Source organism: Balaenoptera physalus, assembly GCF_965194825.1.
Source record: "Balaenoptera physalus genome assembly, chromosome: 13".
NCBI lineage: Eukaryota > Metazoa > Chordata > Mammalia > Artiodactyla > Balaenopteridae > Balaenoptera > Balaenoptera physalus.
The window spans coordinates 65,703,857-65,722,262 of NC_138892.1; the positions used below are offsets into that span (position 1 = coordinate 65,703,857).

At 40.5% G+C, this 18,406-nt stretch overlaps 1 protein-coding gene across 1 annotated transcript; it reads left to right on the top strand.

Annotated features, from left to right (window-relative positions):
* The first annotated feature begins 1,228 nt into the window (after positions 1–1,228).
* On the top strand, positions 1,229–17,853 carry LALBA (lactalbumin alpha). Its single transcript, XM_082420484.1, has 3 exons — positions 1,229–14,532; positions 14,867–15,025; positions 15,503–17,853. The coding sequence occupies exons 1-3, from the start codon at positions 14,400–14,402 to the stop codon at positions 15,580–15,582; spliced, it is 372 nt and encodes a 123-aa protein (XP_082276610.1). The 5' UTR covers positions 1,229–14,399; the 3' UTR covers positions 15,583–17,853.
* The last annotated feature ends 553 nt before the right edge of the window (positions 17,854–18,406 follow it).

Consider the following 18,406-nt stretch of genomic DNA (forward strand, 5'->3'; position numbering starts at 1 on the left):
ACACAGAGATAAAATTATAAAGAAGAACCGAACAGAAATTCTGGAACTGAAAAATACAATAACTGGATTGGAAAATTTACTAGAAGGACTCAACAGCAGACTTTACCAGGCAGAAGAAAGAATCAGCAAATTTAGGAGTTTTGAAATTACCGAAGCAGAGGAGCTAAAAGAAAAAAAGAAAGAAAAAACATGAAGATAGCCTAAGGGACTTATGGGACACCATCATGCAGAGCAACATATGCACTATGGGAGTCACAGAAGGAGGAAAAGGAGAGAAAGGGGAAGAGACCCTATCTGAAGAAATAACGGCTGAAAACTTCCTAAATCTGTGGAGAGAATTGGACATACAATTTCAAGAAGCTCAAAAAACTCCAAGTAGGATCAGTCTAAAGAGACCTACATTAAGACACAGCATAACCAAACTGCCAAAAGTCACAAAGGGAGAATCTTGAAAGCAGTTAGAGAAAAGTGACTTGTCACATAAAAGGGAGCTCCTACTATACTATCATCCTATTTCTCAGTAGAAACCTCACAAGATAGAGGGAGTGGGATGATATAGTCAAAGTGCTAAAAGAAAAAAACTGCCAACCAGAATACTGTATCCAGCAAAACTGTCCTTCAAAAATAGAGAAATCAAGACTCTCCCAGATAAACAGAAACTGAAGGAGTTGATAACCACTAGACCTGCCCTACAAGAAATACAGAAGAAGGTCCTTCAAGTTGAAGCAAAAGGATGATAAACTGCAACACAAAGCCGTACCAAAGTATATAACTCTCTGGTAAAGGTAAATTTATAGACAAATACAGAATCCTATAGTATGGTAATGTAGGTGTGTAAATCATTTTCAAATCTGGTATAGAATTTAAAGACCAAAAGCATAAAAAGTCATTATAAATCTATGTTAGTAGATATATAATATAAAAGGGGCATTTTCTCTGACCACAGGAGAGTAAATTAAAAATCAATAGCATTGCTCTTCCAGGTGGCAGGGACGGAGGTGGGCCTGGTGGGTCCGCGCAGCCTTGGGGCCGGAGCCGGGGTCCCCGCCCGCCCCAGCGCCTGCCGCCGGCCGAGCCCCGCGCCCCGCGCCTCCGTCCTGGGTCGCGGTGGTCGGAGGTGCGCCCGGGTCCGCGGGACAGGTGGGCGCAGAGGTCGCTTGTTGGGGGGATGGGGGTGGTGCGGCGAGGTTCTGGCGCCTCCGCAGAGCATTGCGGGTCTGGAGCTGGGGCCGCTGCGGCTTGCTATGCTCTCCGCACTTTCCTGGCTCTGAAGCCTCGAGAACATGGCTAGGCAGCAGTAGTTTAATGGGGAGTTTGCCTGCTGGGAACTAGGGGCCTGCTGGCGTCTCAGTTCTTGGCTGGCCCCGGAACACGAGGTTGCCAGGCATGTGACGGCAGCAGGTAGGAGTGAGCTGCTGGTGCAGTGATGAGCAGGAAAGGAAGGACACTGGCTGTTGGCCTGTGAACCTCGGCAAGAATGACCAGCCGACACAGTCCAGACCAAGGTCCATGGGCCCAGCTCGGTCCTGTGCGGCTGGTCAGTGGAATAGACCTGCAGGTGTGGCTCTTGTCACTCTAGGACTGGCTTCAGGACAGACCCTGCTGATGAGGCCAGGGCACCGTCCTCAGTCCTCCAGGAGAGTGCGCTGGAGTGGAGCCAGGTGGGGTGTGCCCGACTCAGCACTGCGGCCAAGCAAGTCCAGTCTGCTGGCAAGGGCAGTGGGGAGCTGGGGGAAGTCATGGCCTTGGGAATGTCCTCTGATGAAAAAGAACCTGCAGGCTTGTAAAATAACTTTTGTGTGGAACGTTGGTGTGTTGAAAGCAGTTCTGTGTGCTTTTCCCTCTTGGTGTGGCTCAGCAGTGCTGACGCAGCAGGCGTGATACAGAAGTGTGAGCAGAGACCGTCTGGAATCTCCAAACTCCAGGGAAACTAAAGGTGACAGCCAGCCTAGTGAAGAGGACAGGAGTTGGGGGTGGGGGCGGTGGCAGCAGCCCAGCAGGTGCCCATCATCTCAGGGCCCTAATCCTGGCTCCAACCAGCTGGCCAGGGGCACTGTAAGTTCTCTGGGCGAGCAGAGCCCACAGTCCTGAGCTGTTCTTTGTTGTGTTTGGGTCATCTCCCCCCATCCAAGGGGAGAAATCTACATGAGATTTAAGAATTAGCGCTTTAAGAATGTGGATCTCATAGTTGAAACCTCGGAACACGTGTTTTCAGCACAAGGTGTTAAAGTGAACGGAAGGATTCAACCCCTTTTCAAGGAGGGTGTCTCCATGTGGGCAGAACTAGAGAATAAATGGGTCTTGAATTAAAAAAAAAAAAATCAATAGCATTAAAATATCTAGGAACATCTCTAAATATTTAGAATTTAAGCAACATACTTTTAAAAATTGAGATATAATTGACATGTAGCATTATATTAGTTTCAGGTGTACAACATAATAATTTGATATTTGTATATATTGCAAAATGATCGCCATGGTAAGTCTAGTTAATATTCATCACCACACATAATTACAAAAATTTTTTGTGTGTCATGAGAAATTTTAATATCTACTCTCTTAGCAACTTTCAAGTATTCAGTACAGTATTATTAACTACAGCAACATATAGTTAAATAACTGGACTGTAAAGGAAGACATCACAAGGGAAATTAGAATATATCAAAATGATGCAGCAAAAGCAGTGCTTAGAAGGAACTTTATATCTTTAAATGGTTATATAGGAAAAGAAAATTTTAAAATTTTAATCTAAGCTTACACCTTGAGAAGCTAAAGGAGAGCAAGGTAAACTCAAAGAAATAGAACAAAGGAAATACTGCAATACAAAATGAAATAATGGAAATCAACGAAATACAAAAGGAACCAATAATAGAGAAAAATCAACAAAGCAAAAATTAGATCTTTGACAAATCAATAAAGTTGATAAATATTCATCTAGATGATTAAAAACAGATTAAGCACAAATTATTAATATGAAAGAAGAGGAATCACTGCAGACCCTTAAAAAAATATATATATATATTTTAAATTTATTTATTTATTTTTGGCTGCATTTGGGTCTTTGTTGCTGTGCACGGGCTTTCTCAGAGCGGGGGGCTACTCTTCGTTGCGGTGTGCAGCCTTCTCATTGTGGTGGCTTCTCTTGTTGCAGAGCATGGGGTCTAGAGTGCAGGCTCAGTAGTTGTGGCACTGTGGCACATGGGCTCAGTAGTTGTGGCTCATGGGCTCTAGAGTGCAGGCTCAGTAGTTGTGGCGCACAGGCTTAGTTGCTCCGCGACATGTGGGATCTTCCCGGACCAGTGTTCGAACCCATGTCCCCTGCATTGGCAGGAGGATTCTTAACCACTGCACCACCAGGGAAGCCCACCCTTAAAATATTAATGGAATAAAAAGGTAGTATTATGAACAAACTTATGCCAATAAATTTGACAATTTAAGTGAAATGGAAAAATTATTTAAAAGATACCAGTGACCAAAACTGGCACAAGAATTAATAAAAATCTGAATAGCTGTATATATACAAAATAATTAAATTCACAATTGAAAACCTTCCCACTATGAAAACTCCAGATGCAGATAAGTTCACTGGTGAATTCTATAAAACTTTAAGTAAGGAATAATAAATAATACTGGCCCTTCAGATACTCTCTCAGAAACTAGAGGAGGAGGGAACACTTTATAACTTTTTTTGTGAGACCAGAATAATCCTAATATCAAAACCTAACAGAGACATTATAGAAGAAGAAAATCACAGATCAATGTACCTTATGAACATAGACACAAAAATCCTCAATAGAATTTTATCAAACTAATTCCAGCAACATACAAATATGCTTATATGCCATGAGCAAGTGTGGTTTATTTCAGGAATGCATGATTTGTTTAATATTCAAAAATTAATAGGAGGAGGGAATTCCCTGCCCGTCCAGTGTTTAGGACTCCATGCTTCCACTATAGCGGGCAAAGTAAGAGGTGTGGAAATAGATGGACACATACATTTTCAATTGATTTTTGATAAAGATGCCAAGGTAATTCGTTGTGGGGAGGAGAGTTTGTCATTTCAGCAAATGTTCTAGAACAACTGGGTATATATAAAAAAACTTATAGAACAACTGTCCATATTGGGGAAAAAAACAACAAAACCAAACCAAACGCTGACTCCTATCTTAAACCATACACAAAAATTAACTCAAAGGTATTATAGATCTAACTGAAAAATATAAAATGATAACACTTCTGGAGAAAAACAAAGGAGAAAATCTTGGTGACTTGGAGTATGTAGGCAAAAATTTCTAAGTTAGGCTATAAAAGACATTAAATAGAAAAGAGAAAAGTGATAAATTGGATTTGATCAAAATAAAAAAAACTTTTATTCAAATTACTCTATTAAGAAAATAAGAAGGTAAGCCATAGATTGAGTGAAAATATTTACAATAAATATATCTGAAGAAGAACTTGGATCTAGTATATACCAAAAAGTCTTCCAACTTAATTAGAAGACAATGTAAAAAAAAGTGGGCAAAAGATATGAACAGGAACTTTAGAAAAGGAGGCTTAAGATTGGCCAATTGTTACATAGTCAATATTTTATAACTTTGTATGAAGTATAACCTATAAAAATATTGAATTAACTACGTTGTACACCTGAAACTAATATAATATTATAAGTCAACTATATTTCAATTAAAAAAATCATATAGTAAAAAAACCTATAATACCCAAAGTCATCTGCAGATTCAATGTAATCTCTATCAATATTCCAATGGCTTTTTTCACAAAAATAGAAAAAAAAAGATGCTAAAATTTGTGTGTAATCACAAAAGATCCTGAATAACCAAAGCAATCCTGAGAAAGAACAAAGCTGGAGGTGTCACACTTCCTTATTTCAAACTATGTTGCAAGGCTACAGTAATAAAAACAGTGTGGTACTGGCTTAAAAACAGATACAGATCAATGGAACACAGCAGGGAACTCAAATATTAACCAATGCATACACAGTCAACTAATCTTTGACAAGGCAGTCAAGATTACTCAATAGAGAAACAATAGTGTCTTCAATAAATGGTGCTGGGAAAACTGGATATTCACATGTAAAAGAATGTGAATTGGACTATCTTACACCACTCACAAATATTAACTCGAAATGGATTAAGGACTTAATTGTTAGACTTCAAATGATAAAAATTCTAGAGGAATCCTATTTTTAAAATAGTTTTCAGAATATAAGCTGCATAGCTTATTAGAATAAAAAATAATGATGATATAACCTCAGGTACACAATGGAATATTATTCAGCCTTAAAAAAGGAGGAAATCCTGCCATTTGCAACAACATGGACGGAACCTGATTATGCTAAGTGAAATAAGTCAGACAGAAAAAGCACTCACTCCCCAAATTTTATTTGCTTTAAATAATTCTAATTCATTTATGAATTTGTCTAAATTTGGGTTTCAAGTCCAAGATCTAGCTTCATTTTTCACCTAGTCATAATTTACCTTGATTACAAGAGGAAGCAGAAAAAAGTGAGGATATTAATTGTAAGGAGTAATGATCAATATTATTGTGGTTCTCAGGGTGTTCCCTCCAAATGGTAGCCCTGGGCTCTCTCTATCAATTACCACTCATCTACAAACTACAATTTCAGATGACTACTGCCAAATGTGTTTTGAAGCAGATGCTTCTGATTCCTTAATCTCTAGGAGTCCTCCATAGGACTGGTCTGAGAAACCTGGTTTGAGAAACCTTGATTTTTACCACAGCATCTGAGGGAATGAACATAGCTTCCTAGCATATTTCTGAAAAATTCCATGTGTTGCAAGTGCCTCTTCATTCCCTCAAGTCAGATCTTGGCCTGCACAGAGAGCACCCTACGTCTCTGGAAAGGGAGTTTTTGGCAGGAGCTTTCCTCCATCAGCTGTTCTTATGTCTTTCCATACACTTCCTCAGTGCTGAGATCGTGTTTGCTTTTCTTCTTTGGTTCATCTCCAAGAATCGACATCCTTCTCTGAAAGTTTATAATTGTTCCCATGAGACCTCTATCTTTTTTATCAGATGACCCCAGATATGCTATTTTATAAACATTTCTAGGGAGATAATAGTTCCTCTTGCCTGAGGCACATTTCTTTTCTTTTTGCACTTAGCTGTGATTCCTTACCTAGATACTGCTTCAGGGAAGGACAGAGATACAACCAAATTGTAGGCAAGCAGGCTGCTGCCATAAACCTTGACTTGGCTGGAAGCATAAGAAAGCCCCTGTGATTCCTGACTATCCTGGCCCATCATCTTATTCTATCACAAGAACTTAGTCCACAGCCCAGGGCAGGAGAAATTTTACACAAGACCCCCCTATTGGAAAGCCTAATCTATAGGACTAGCATTTCTTATCCATCCCTCTTACATATGGTTCAAGGTCATCCTCTCACTCCCAGCCATATTTTCAACCATACTTGCTTAATGTGATGGAATTCTTATTACTGTCCTTCATGTACTCCTCCAATGCCTCTGGATGGAGTGGAGGAGAAATGCAGTGGCAGCACTTCTGCTGTGTTTCTACATGTATCTCTGCTATCAGGAATTTCTGCTCAACTCTCTTGGCACACCAAGATCCTCCACAATTGTTTCACTCATGGTAATGATGCCGAAAACTTGACACCAATGCTGAATCAAATCTCAGAGACAGAGTTTTGGGTGAAGCAGAAAAGAATAGCTTTATTGCTTTGCAAGGCCCAACCTGGGAGGATTTGGTGGGGAGTTTTATAGCAGTGCTTCAAGGGTGAGGTTGCTGATAATATTAGGGTGTGTGCAGTGCCTGCCTGCACTCCTTTAATCTGGTCTCAGGTAGTCTCCTGATGAGCTTTTCTGGTTCCTTAATTTGTTGTCAGGTGGTCTTCTCTGGAATGAAGAATGCTAACATCTTCCATTTGTTGGGGGTTTTAGTTCTATAAAGAGCTCAAAGATATTGTTATGTGTATCCCTTGAGGTGGAACCAGGACACTCCCCCAAGTCTGCACTATTGTTTCTTGGCTGCTCCTCCCTTGTCTCTGCACCCCCTCCTTTCCCTGCTTAGCAACTTTTTGAATCTACCCTTTAGAACTCAGGGAAGGTCATGGAGGCTGGAGTCTATTCCCTACAAACAAGAAACAGGTGACACGGAAAGGCTTCTGTGCCCAGAAGCCCCATAGGGTCCTGTTCAGTTTCAGTACTTCATATAGTGGTAATCCATGGTACGGAATATAGGATAAAACTGAGGAGTTTGCCTTGATTCTGAAGAGTTGTAGAATATAACGGTTTGGAATACCTTCAGTTTGGAAACCTTAAATTGTTCAGTTGGGATGGGTACCCACTGCAATATAAGAAATCAGGTTTATTCTGCACCTTTTTCCAATCCCTGCATGCCTCACGACCACCACACCTCAGACCACTGTGCTTTTTTATTCTTTATTCCCAAAAAACATTGAGCCCCTTATCTTCAGGGAGGAAAATCTGAGACTGGCACTCCTGTCACTTGGCTGCCTTGTGAATAAGCCCTCTGTGTGCTGCAAACCTCAGTGTCTCAGCGTTTTGGTTGCTGCCCATCAGGCAAAACCAAGCTCGTTCAGTAACACTAGGACATCAGGAGTTCACAAATGAATTCATCTAGAGAAATGACAAATTTGTCAAAGAGAGTTGGATCTTGAGAGAAGATTTTCTTCTGTGGCAGCCGTGTGGCTGACAGGGTCTTGGTACTCTGGCTTGGTGTCAGGACTGAACCTCTGAAGTGGGAGAGCCTAGTTCAGGACGTTGGACAAACAGAGACCTCCCAGCCCCAAGTAATATCAATCAGCAAGAGCTCTCCCAGAGATCTCCATCTCAATGCTAAGACGCAGCTTCACCCAACAGCCAGCAAGCTCCAATGCTGGACACCCCATGCCAACCACCTAGCAAGACAGGAACACAACCTCACCCATTAACAGAGAGGCTGCCAAAATCATACTAAGTTCACAGACACCCCAAAATACACCATGGACGTGGCCCTGCCCACCAGAAAGAAAAGATGCAGCCCCACCCACCAGAACACAAGCACCAGTCCCCCCCACCAGGAAGCCTACACAAGCCACTGAACTAACCTCACCCACTGGAGACAGATACCAAAAACAATGGGAACTATGGACCTGCAGCCTGCGAAAAGGAGACCCCAAACACAGTAAGTTAAGCAAAATGAGAAGACAGAGAAACACACAGCAGATGGAGGAGCAAGGTAAAAAGCCACCAGACCAAACAAATGAAGAGGAAATAGGCAGTCTACCTGAAAAAGAATTCAGAATAATGACAGTAAAGATGATCCAAAATCTTGGAAATAGAATGGAGAAAATACAAGAAATGTTTAACAAGGACTTAGAAGAACTAAAGAGCAAATAAACATGATGAACAACACAATAAATGAAATTAAAAATTCTCTAGAAGGAATCAATAGCAGAATAACTGAGGCAGAAGAACAGATAAGTGACCTGGAAGATAAAATAGGGGAAACAACTATGGCAGAGCAGAATAAAGAAAAAAGAATGAAAAGAATTGAGGACAGTCTCAGAGACCTCTGGGTGACATTAAATGCACCAACATTCGAATTAGGGGTCCCAGAAGAAGAAGAGAAAAAAAAAAGGGTCTGAGAAAATATTTGAAGAGATTATACATGAAAACTTCCATAACATGGGAAAGGAAATAGTCAATCAAGTCTAGGAAGAACAGAGATCCCATACAGGAAAAATCCAAGGAGAAACACGCCAAGACACATATTAATCAAACTATCAAAAATTAAATACAAAGAAAAAATATTAAAAGCAGTGAGGGAAAAGCAACAGATAACACACAAGGGAATCCCCATAAGGTTAACAGCTGATCTTTCAGCAAATCTCTGCAAGCCAGAAGGGAGTGGCAGGACATATTTAAAGTGATGAACGATTACTCTACCCAGCAAGGATCTCATTCAAATTTGATGGAAAATTAAAACCTTTACAGACAAGCAAAAGTTAAGAGAATTTAGCACCACGAAACCACAGCTTTACAACAAATGCCAAAGGAACTTCTCTAGGCAGGAAACACAAGAGAAGGAAAAGACCTACAAAAACAAACCCAAAATATTAAGAACATGGTAACAGGAACATACATATTGATAATTACCTTAAATGTAAATGGATTAAATGCTCCAACCAAAAGACATAGACTGGCTGAATAGATACAAAAACAAGACCTGTGTATATGCTGTCTACAAGAGACCCACTTCAGACCTAGGGACACATACAGACTGAAAGTGAGGGGATGGAAAAAGATATTCCATGCAAATGGAAATCAAAAGAAAGCTGGAGTAGCAATTCTCATATCACACAAAATAGACTTTAAAATAAAGACTATTACAAGAGACAAAGAAGGACACTACATAATGATCAAGGGATCAATCCAAGAAGAAGATATAACAATTGTAAATATTTATGCACCCAACATATTAAGTATTGAGCACCTCAATACATAAGGCAAGTGCTAACAGCCATAAAAGGGGAAATTGACAGTAACACAATCATAGTAGGGGACTTTAACACCCCACTTTCACCAATGGACAGATCATCCAAAATGCAAATAAATAAGGAAACACAAGCTTTAAATGATACATTGAACAAGGTGGACGTAATTGATATTTATAGGACATTCCATCCAAAAACAACAGAATACATTGTCTTCACAAATGCTCATGGAACATTCTCCAGGATAGACCATATCTTGGGTCACAAATCAAGCCTTGGCAAACTTAAGAAAATTGAAAATGTATCAAGTATCTTTTCCGACCACAATGCTATGATACTAGATATCAATTACAGGAAAAAATCTGTAAAAAATACAAACACGTGGAGGCTAAACAATACACTACTTAATAACCAAGAGATCACTGAAGAAATCAAAGAGGAAATCAAAAAATACCTAGAAACAAATGACAATGAAAACATGATGACCCAAAACCTATGGGATGCAGCAAAAGCCATTCTAAAAGGGAAGTTTATAGCAATACAATCCTACCTCAAGAAACAGAAACATCTCAAATAAACAACCTAATCTTACACCTAAAGCAATTAGAGAAAGAAGAACACAACAACAACAACAAAAAACCCAAAGTAGCATAAGGAAAGAAATCATAAAGATCAGATCAGAAATAAATGAAAAAGAAATGAAGGAAACAACACCGAAGATCAATAAAACTAAAAGCTGGTTCTTAGAGAAGATAAACAAAACTGATAAACCACCAATGAGACTCATCAAGAAAAAAAGGGAGAAGACTCAAATCAATAGAATTAAAAATGAAAAAGAAGTAACAACTGACACTGCAGAAATACAAAGGATCATGAGAGATTACTACAAGCAACTATATGTCAATAAAGTGGACAACCTGGAAGAAATGGACAAATTCTTAGAAAAACACAGTCTTTCAAGACTGAACCAGGAAGAAATAGAAATATTAACAGACCAATCACAAGCACTGAAATTGAAACTGTGATTAAAAATCTTCTAACAAACAAGGGCCCAGGAACAGATGGCTTCATAGGTGAACTCCAGCAAACATTTAGGGAGGAGCTTACACCTATCCTTCTCAAACTCTTCCAAAATATAGCAGAGGGAGGAACACTCCCAATCTCATTCTATGATGCCACCATCACCCTTATACCAAAGCCAGACAAAGATGTCACAAAAGAAAACTAAAGGCTAATATCACTGAGGAACACATGCAAAAATCCTCAACAAAATACTAGCAAACAGAATCCAACAGCACATTCAAAGGATCATATGCCATGATCAAGTGGGGTTTATCCCAGGGATGCAAGGATTCTTCAATATACACAAATCAATGTGATACACCATATTAACAAACTGAAGGGTAAAAACCATATGCTAATCTCAATAGATGCAGAAAAATCTTTCAACATAATTCAACAGCCATTTATGATTAAAAACTCTCCAGAAAGTAGGCATAGAGGGAACCTACCTTAACACAATAGAGGCCATATATGACAAACCGACAGCCAACATTGTTCTCAATGGTGAAAAATTGAAACCATTTCCTTAAAGATCAGGAACAGGACAAGGTTTCCCACTCTCACCACCATTATTCAGCATAGTTTTGGAAGTGTTATCCACAGCAATCAGAGAAGAAAAAGAAACAAAAGGAATCCAAGTCAGGAAAGAAGAAGTAAAACTGTCACTGTTTGAAGATGACATGATACTATACATAGAGAATCCTAATGATGCTACTAGAAAACTACTAGAGCTAATCAATGAATTTGGTAAAGTAGCAGGATACAAAATTAATGCACAGAAATGTGTTGCATTTCTACACACTAATAATGAAAAATCTGAAAGGGAAATTAAGAAAACACTCCCATTTACCACTGCAACAAAAGAATCAAATACCTAGGAATAAACCTACCTAAGGGGACAAAAGACCTGTATGCAGAAAACTGTAAGACACTGATGAAAGTAATTAAAGATGATACAAACAGATGGAGAGATATACCATGTTCTTGGATTGGAAGAATCAACATTATGAAAATGAGTATACTACCCAAAGCAATCTACAGATTCAATGCAATCCTTGTCAAACTACCACTGGCATTTTTCACAGAACTAGAACAAAAAATTTTATAATTTGTATGGAAACACAAAAGACCCCGAATAGCCAAAGCAATCTTGAGACAGAAAAACAGAGCTGGAGGAATCAGGCTCCCTGACTTCAGACTATATTACAAAGCTACAGTAATCAAGACAGTATGGTACTGGCACAAAAACAGAAATATAGATCAATGGAACAGGATAGAAAGCCCAGAGATAAACCCACGGACCTATGGTCACCTTATCTTTGACAAAGGAGGCAAGAATATACATGTAGAAAAGACAGTGTCTTCAATAAGTGGTGCTGGGAAAACTGGACAGCTACATTTAGAAGAATGAAATTAGAACACTTCCTAACACCATACAGAAAAATAAACTCAAAATGGCTAAAGACCTAAATGTAAGGCCAGACACTATAAAACTCTCAGTGGAAAACATAGGCAGAACATTCTGTGACATAAATCACAGCAAGATCCTTTTGACCCACCTCCTAGAGAAATGGAAATAAAAACAAAAATAAACAAATGGGACCTAATGAAACTTAAAAGCTTTTGCACAGAAAAGGAAACCATAAACAAGACCAAAAGACAACCCTCAGAATGGGAGAAAATATTTGCAAATGAAGCAAGTGACAAGGGATTAATCTCCAAAATTTACAAGAAGCTCATGCAGCTCAATATCAGAAAAACAAACAACCCAATCCAAAAATGGGCAGAAGACCTAAATAGACATTTCTCCAAAGAAGATATACAGATTGCCAACAAACACATGAAAGGATGCTCAACATCACTAATCACTAGAAAATTACAAATGAAAACTACAGTGAGGTATTCACACCAGTCAGAATGGCCATCATTAAAAAATCTACAAACAATAAATGCTGGAGAGGGTGTGGAGAAAAGGGAATCCTCTTGCACTGTTGGTGGGAATGTAAATTGATACAGTCACTATGGAGAACAGTATAGAGGTTCCTCAAAAACTAAAAATAGAACTACCATATGATCCAGCAATCCCACCGCTGGGCATATACCCTGAGAAAACCATAATTCAAAAAGAGTCATGTACCACAATGTTCACTGCAGCACTATTTACAATAGCTGGGACATGAAGCAACCTAAGTGCCCATCGACAGATGAATGGATAAAGAAGATGTGGCACATATATACAATGGAAAATTACTCAGCCATAAAAAGAAACTAAACTGAGTTATTTGTAGTGAGGTCGATGGACCTAGAGTCTGTCATACAGAGTGAAGTAAGTCAGCAAGAAAAATAACAAATACTGTGTGTTAACACATATATATGGAATCTAAAAAAAAAAACAACATGGTTCTGATGAGCCTAGGGGAGGGACAGGAATAAGGACACATATGTAGAGAATGGACTGAGGACACAGGGAGGGGGAAGGGGAAGCTGGGACGAAGTGGAGAGTAGCATTGACATATATACACTACCAAATGTAGAATAGGTAGCTAGTGGGAAACAATGTATCACACAGGGAGATCAGCCGGTGCTTTGTGACTACCTAGAAGGGTGGATTAAGGAGGGTGGGAGGGAGACGCAAGAGGGAGGGGATATGGGGATGTATGTATACGTATAGCTGATTCACTTTGTTATACAGTAGAAACTAACACAACATTTAAAGCAGTTATACTATAATAAAGATGTTAAAAAAAGAAAAAAGAAATCAGGTTTAGACATTGTGGTAGAGAGAATGACCCCCTGCATGAAGGAAGCTAACAGCTATTGGCACCATGACGTGAAGCTTGATGCCAGCAAGCCGAAGGAATCATCAGAACTAGTATCCTAAACTCTACTGCTCAAGGGCACTGATCCGAAAGCTCAGATCCAGAATCTTGTTTTATAGGCTCTAGATATATATTACTCCAACCTTAAAGTGCTTGAAGTCCAATCTTCCCACTGGCTTGGGCATTCTTTTTTTAACCTTCTGTGGCCAACTCTGAAGCTGTCTACAAGTTTATATGTTTATGAACAAGTCTGTTACAAGTTATTACTTTTAGGTTAACAATGTGTTATCTGGCTATTTAATGGTAGTGGTGGTTGGATGTGGGGAGGCTGATAATAGCTCATAGGGTAGCTAGATACTGTCATACACACTTTTCAAGTTCTCCATTTTCGTGAAATAGAAAGTCTCTGGGTCCACGTTATATCTGATTCTCAGTCTATGTTGCCATATTCTATCTCTATTCCTGAGCCCTCAGCCACAAACTGGCATATCAAGGAATTCTTCCTTTGTTTCATGCCTGGGTCGACTGGGCAAGTGCCAGCTCTGATCCTGGAGCCATGACAAGTGATGATATACACTCCTTTCCCAAATTCTGTATTTCTCTAAGGAGAAGGGGGAGTTGGCCATGGACCCTTTTTGTATTTTCTAATTGCTTCACTCGTATTACCCCTGAGGCCTCCTTTGTTCCTGAAGTAGGTTGGGGACATCCTGCTTCCTAGAACCAACACTACAAGAAACAAAGGTATAAACAAAGCCAAATGGGAAACAGGATCATGCTTGTAACTCTCTCTGGACAGGTAACAATACCTGGTATGGTCTAGAGATTCTGGGAAGGAAAAGAATAATGGGGTGAAATTACGGAAGGAAGCTGGCAGGATAAATGTTTCTTTGTTGGCGTGACCAGTCTCTCTTCATCCTCTTCCTGGATGTAGGGCTTGATGCCAGGACCCCTGAGGCTTTCTCCACAAATAAAAGGAGGTGAAGTTGTGTGGTGACCCCATTTCAGAATCTTGGGAGCAGCCAAAATGATGTCCTTTGTCTCTCTGCTCCTGGTGGGCAACCTGTTCCATGCCATCCAGGCCGAACAATTAACAAAATGTGAGGTGTTCCAGAGGCTGAAAGACCTTGATGGCTATGGAGGCGTCACTTTGCCTGAATGTGAGTTCCCTGCTATCTTGCTTTGTTCCATACTTCATCTTCTTCTGTCTTCCCCACCCTTCTCTTCCTCCTCTTTTTTTCTCTACTTTTAATTCAATTATCTAATAATCCTCTTATCTGCTCATCTGTTTACTCTTTTATTACATTTATTCACCTATCTCTCCTTTCTCCCATTGTCTGATCTTTTTTTGGAGCTCTTCATCTTATCAAGATACTCTGTGGTTGGCCATATTTGGAGATTGGCTGGAGAGCCTTTTTCTGTCTGGGAATACAGGTCCTTATTTATACTATATGTGGACATCCCTGTGATATCTCTTTTTCATCTTTCTTTCAGGGGTCTGTACTGTATTTCATACCAGTGGTTGTGACACACAAACCGTAGTAAATAACAATGGCAGCACAGAATATGGACTCTTCCAGATCAATAATAAAATTTGGTGCAGAGACAACCATATCCCTCACTCAAGGGACATCTGTGGCATCTCCTGTGACAGTGAGTGACCACTTTTACCATGTTCTTGTGTTTTTTTGGAGCCTACTCCTGGGATAATCTCCTTTTTTGGCATCAAGCGCACCTTTAACTTCACTGCCTTGGACTCCACATCAACTGTGGGACTTCAATTGTTAGTACTGAGTAAGAGGCTGTTAGAATTTTTCATTATCACCAAATCCCCAGACAGTCACTTAAAGTTCACGGGTAGATGATCTGAGCTGTTTGGGGATCTTGAAGTCTAATACCATGCATTTTCAGAGTAAGTCAGTTGATGAAGTTGATAATTCCTCTAGAGATGCCCCCAGAGAAGCGAAGGGAGTCCTTACCTAGGGGGAGGCATTATTGTACTGTATTTCTCATATAGAAAGGCAACAGGCATAAGCCTCTAGATCAGAGAAGGACCAGGCAAGAGGGAAACTCATTACCTTTCTGGGTAATACTTAGTTCTCTCATTTTTCCCCCTGTAACTCCTGCCAGAGTTCCTGGATGATGACCTTACTGATGACATTATGTGTGTCAAGAAGATTCTGGATAATGTAGGAATTAACTACTGGTGAGTCCCCATTCTATTTTCTACTTTACCCTTCCCCTCCTTCTTCTCACCCTTTTAGTCCCAGCACCATTCCCCTTTCCCTCTATTTCCTGGTCTTTTAAGCTAGAATGTAGTCTTCAAAACAAAACTCATCAAGCAGACTCAGGTTTTCAGTTTTAAGCCTCACTCACGCCACTCCTGTTTAGCAATTTTCCTAACAAGTGTTCCCTAATAGAGGGCTGAGACCCAGGATTTCCTTCACCTGGATTTGAATATTTAATTCTACTTGTATAGTCCTAAACCCTAAAGCAAGCCCTTTGTACCACTGCCCTACAATTTTCTTGGAGTTTAAAAAAATGGACCTTACTCCACTAGGTGGCTCAGTGTCCCTTGCCATCTGGTTAGGAAAGTGTAATTTTCACCCATACTCTTCCACCTCGTCCCTCCTGAGGATAAAGCTAGATGGAAGTTTGAACTAAGATCCGGCCAGTCAACTTGCCTTGTCTTTTTCTTCATGATCAGGTTGGCCCATAAAGCACTCTGTTCTGAGAAGCTGGATCAGTGGCGCTGCGAGAAGTGGTGAACGCCTGCTGTCTTTGCTGCTTCTGCCCTCTTTATGTTCCTGGAACTCCTCTTCCCTATGGCTACCTCGTTTTGCTTCTTTGTACTCCCTTGAAGCTAATTTGTCTCTGAGCCCTGAGCCCTGTAGTGACACCATTTGGACATGCAAGGACTATTCTCCAGGGATGAGTGACTGGTGCTCTGGAGTTTTGACCCTTGCTCAGTGCCCCCAGTGGCACTTTCATTACAACAGTGGATTCTACCTCTATCCTGAATAAAGGGCCTGATTTTGAGTGGCTGGCTGTATTTTCTTCCTGGAGGGAGAGGGAGGAAATAGGGTGAGTAGGTGGACATGGCCATGGGTCATAGACACCTTCATCTCTGCTAAAGAGGAAATAGGCTGAACTTATAATAACTCAAAGGTACCGATTACTTTCTGTATCAATTCAATTCAATGAATATTTATTGATCACCTAGCATATTAAGAAACTATGGAGGGGAACTAAATTTGGCTAAAAGCATCTCTTGCCTCAAGGACTCATAGGAAAGATAAGATAAACATTAATAAATAATTATAATACAAGAAAGAGTGTCTTAAGTATCATGAGAGAGGTTAGAAATGTGCCCTGAGTATTCATAAGAGGAAAGATAATTTAAATTTGGTGGGGGGCCGTGGGGAAAGGGCTCAAGGAAAGATTCATGACAGAAGTGACATTTAAGCTTGTTTGAAGTTGGGATTTTGACAGGCAGAGATGTAGGGTGGGAAAAGAACAGCAAGGGCAGGGGTTCCAAGAATCTGAAATGGGTGACTTGAGGGGGGTTGAGGTATTTCTTTACCCCTGAGATAATGAAATACCTTTCATAAATTGCTGTGAGACGAACTCTTTCTAAAAACAATAGACGAGAACAGCTCAGCAATTGAAGAATCTGGACACCTGGGGCCTTTTTGTTGGGACCCTGCACCCATTACCCCTTCTTGCTGCTTTGCTGGTCTTGAAGGAGGAATTTTGCAGAACTGTATTCTAATTTGATTATGAGAAATGTGAAAGAAGGAGAGTCAGGAGATTTGAGTCCTAAAGTCTGTTTCTGTTTCTCATTGATGGTCCAAAGCTGGGCAAGTCATCTCTGTCTCCGGGGCTCAATTTCCTCATCTTTAAATGACAGTTTTAGTCTAGTGATTTTTCTGAGATCTCTTCCTGCTTTGAGAATCCAGCATTCCAAGACTCCAGTTTGAATTACCCCATTTCTGTATTAGCTAAGTTATATCTTCTAATTCCCTCCTCCTACCTTCTATACCCACTGGGGCTTTAGGCATTCAGACCATATTTCTTTTGTCCCAGAGACCAGCAGCTCCCAAATGAATTCCCCATGGCCTGTTTAGGGACCTATAGGGCCAGGCAAGGGGTGGACAGGCCATCCCTCTCCTGTACTTAATGAAAACAAACTCTCAGGAAATAACTTGATATTCATCATATGATTTTAGTCTGAATTTGAACACAATGTGACACATCTCCCAGGGGTATTGCATGCTATTCCCTCCCTAATTATGGGACAAAAGGCTTTCCCCCAAGTCTACAGGGTTTTAGGAATAACCCCTGTGCGTGGTGGTGTGTGGGAGGGCAGGATTGAACGGCCACTCCTCCCACTGATCTCACACATCTACTTACTACTTTGCCTCAGTTACACCCTCAGGAAGGTATATGCTCTGGAAAATATAAGGGACCAGCTCCACCAAGTGGGCAGAGCAGAAATGCAACTAAAGCTGGGACTGTTTTGCTCAGCTCCATAGCCCTGGCCTTCATTCTACAGAGAAATATCCTGATCTTGGAAATTTCACCTGTGAATGTACCCTATATGAGGCCATGATTTCCAGAGGGTTTTGCTGAAGGAAACTGACAATTGCAGAGAGGATCTTAGCCTGAGGGTCAAAGGATCAAGAACAGGTAGAAGCTAGGGAGCTGGCATGGATGTGGTCTTGACTGATGCAGACCTCTCTGCCTTTGGGTAGAAGCAGGACAGAAAACTGCTGTTGTTCTCTTTCAGAGAACCCTCTTGGGAGCTGAATGGGAGGTGGGGTGGTAGCTGAGAATTTGTTCTGCTTTCTCTAACTCCTTCTCCTTCCTCTAGGCCTGGAAAAACTCCTGAACCAGGCAGGGATCAGAAGTGACCCAGACTAAGGTGGGTGGTGGAGAAACTCAGGGCAGAGGCTGTCAGAGTGCACACATTTCACCGAGCTCTGTGTGAGGAGGACCCTGGATGGTGTCCCAAAATATGGACTCTTTTTCTCT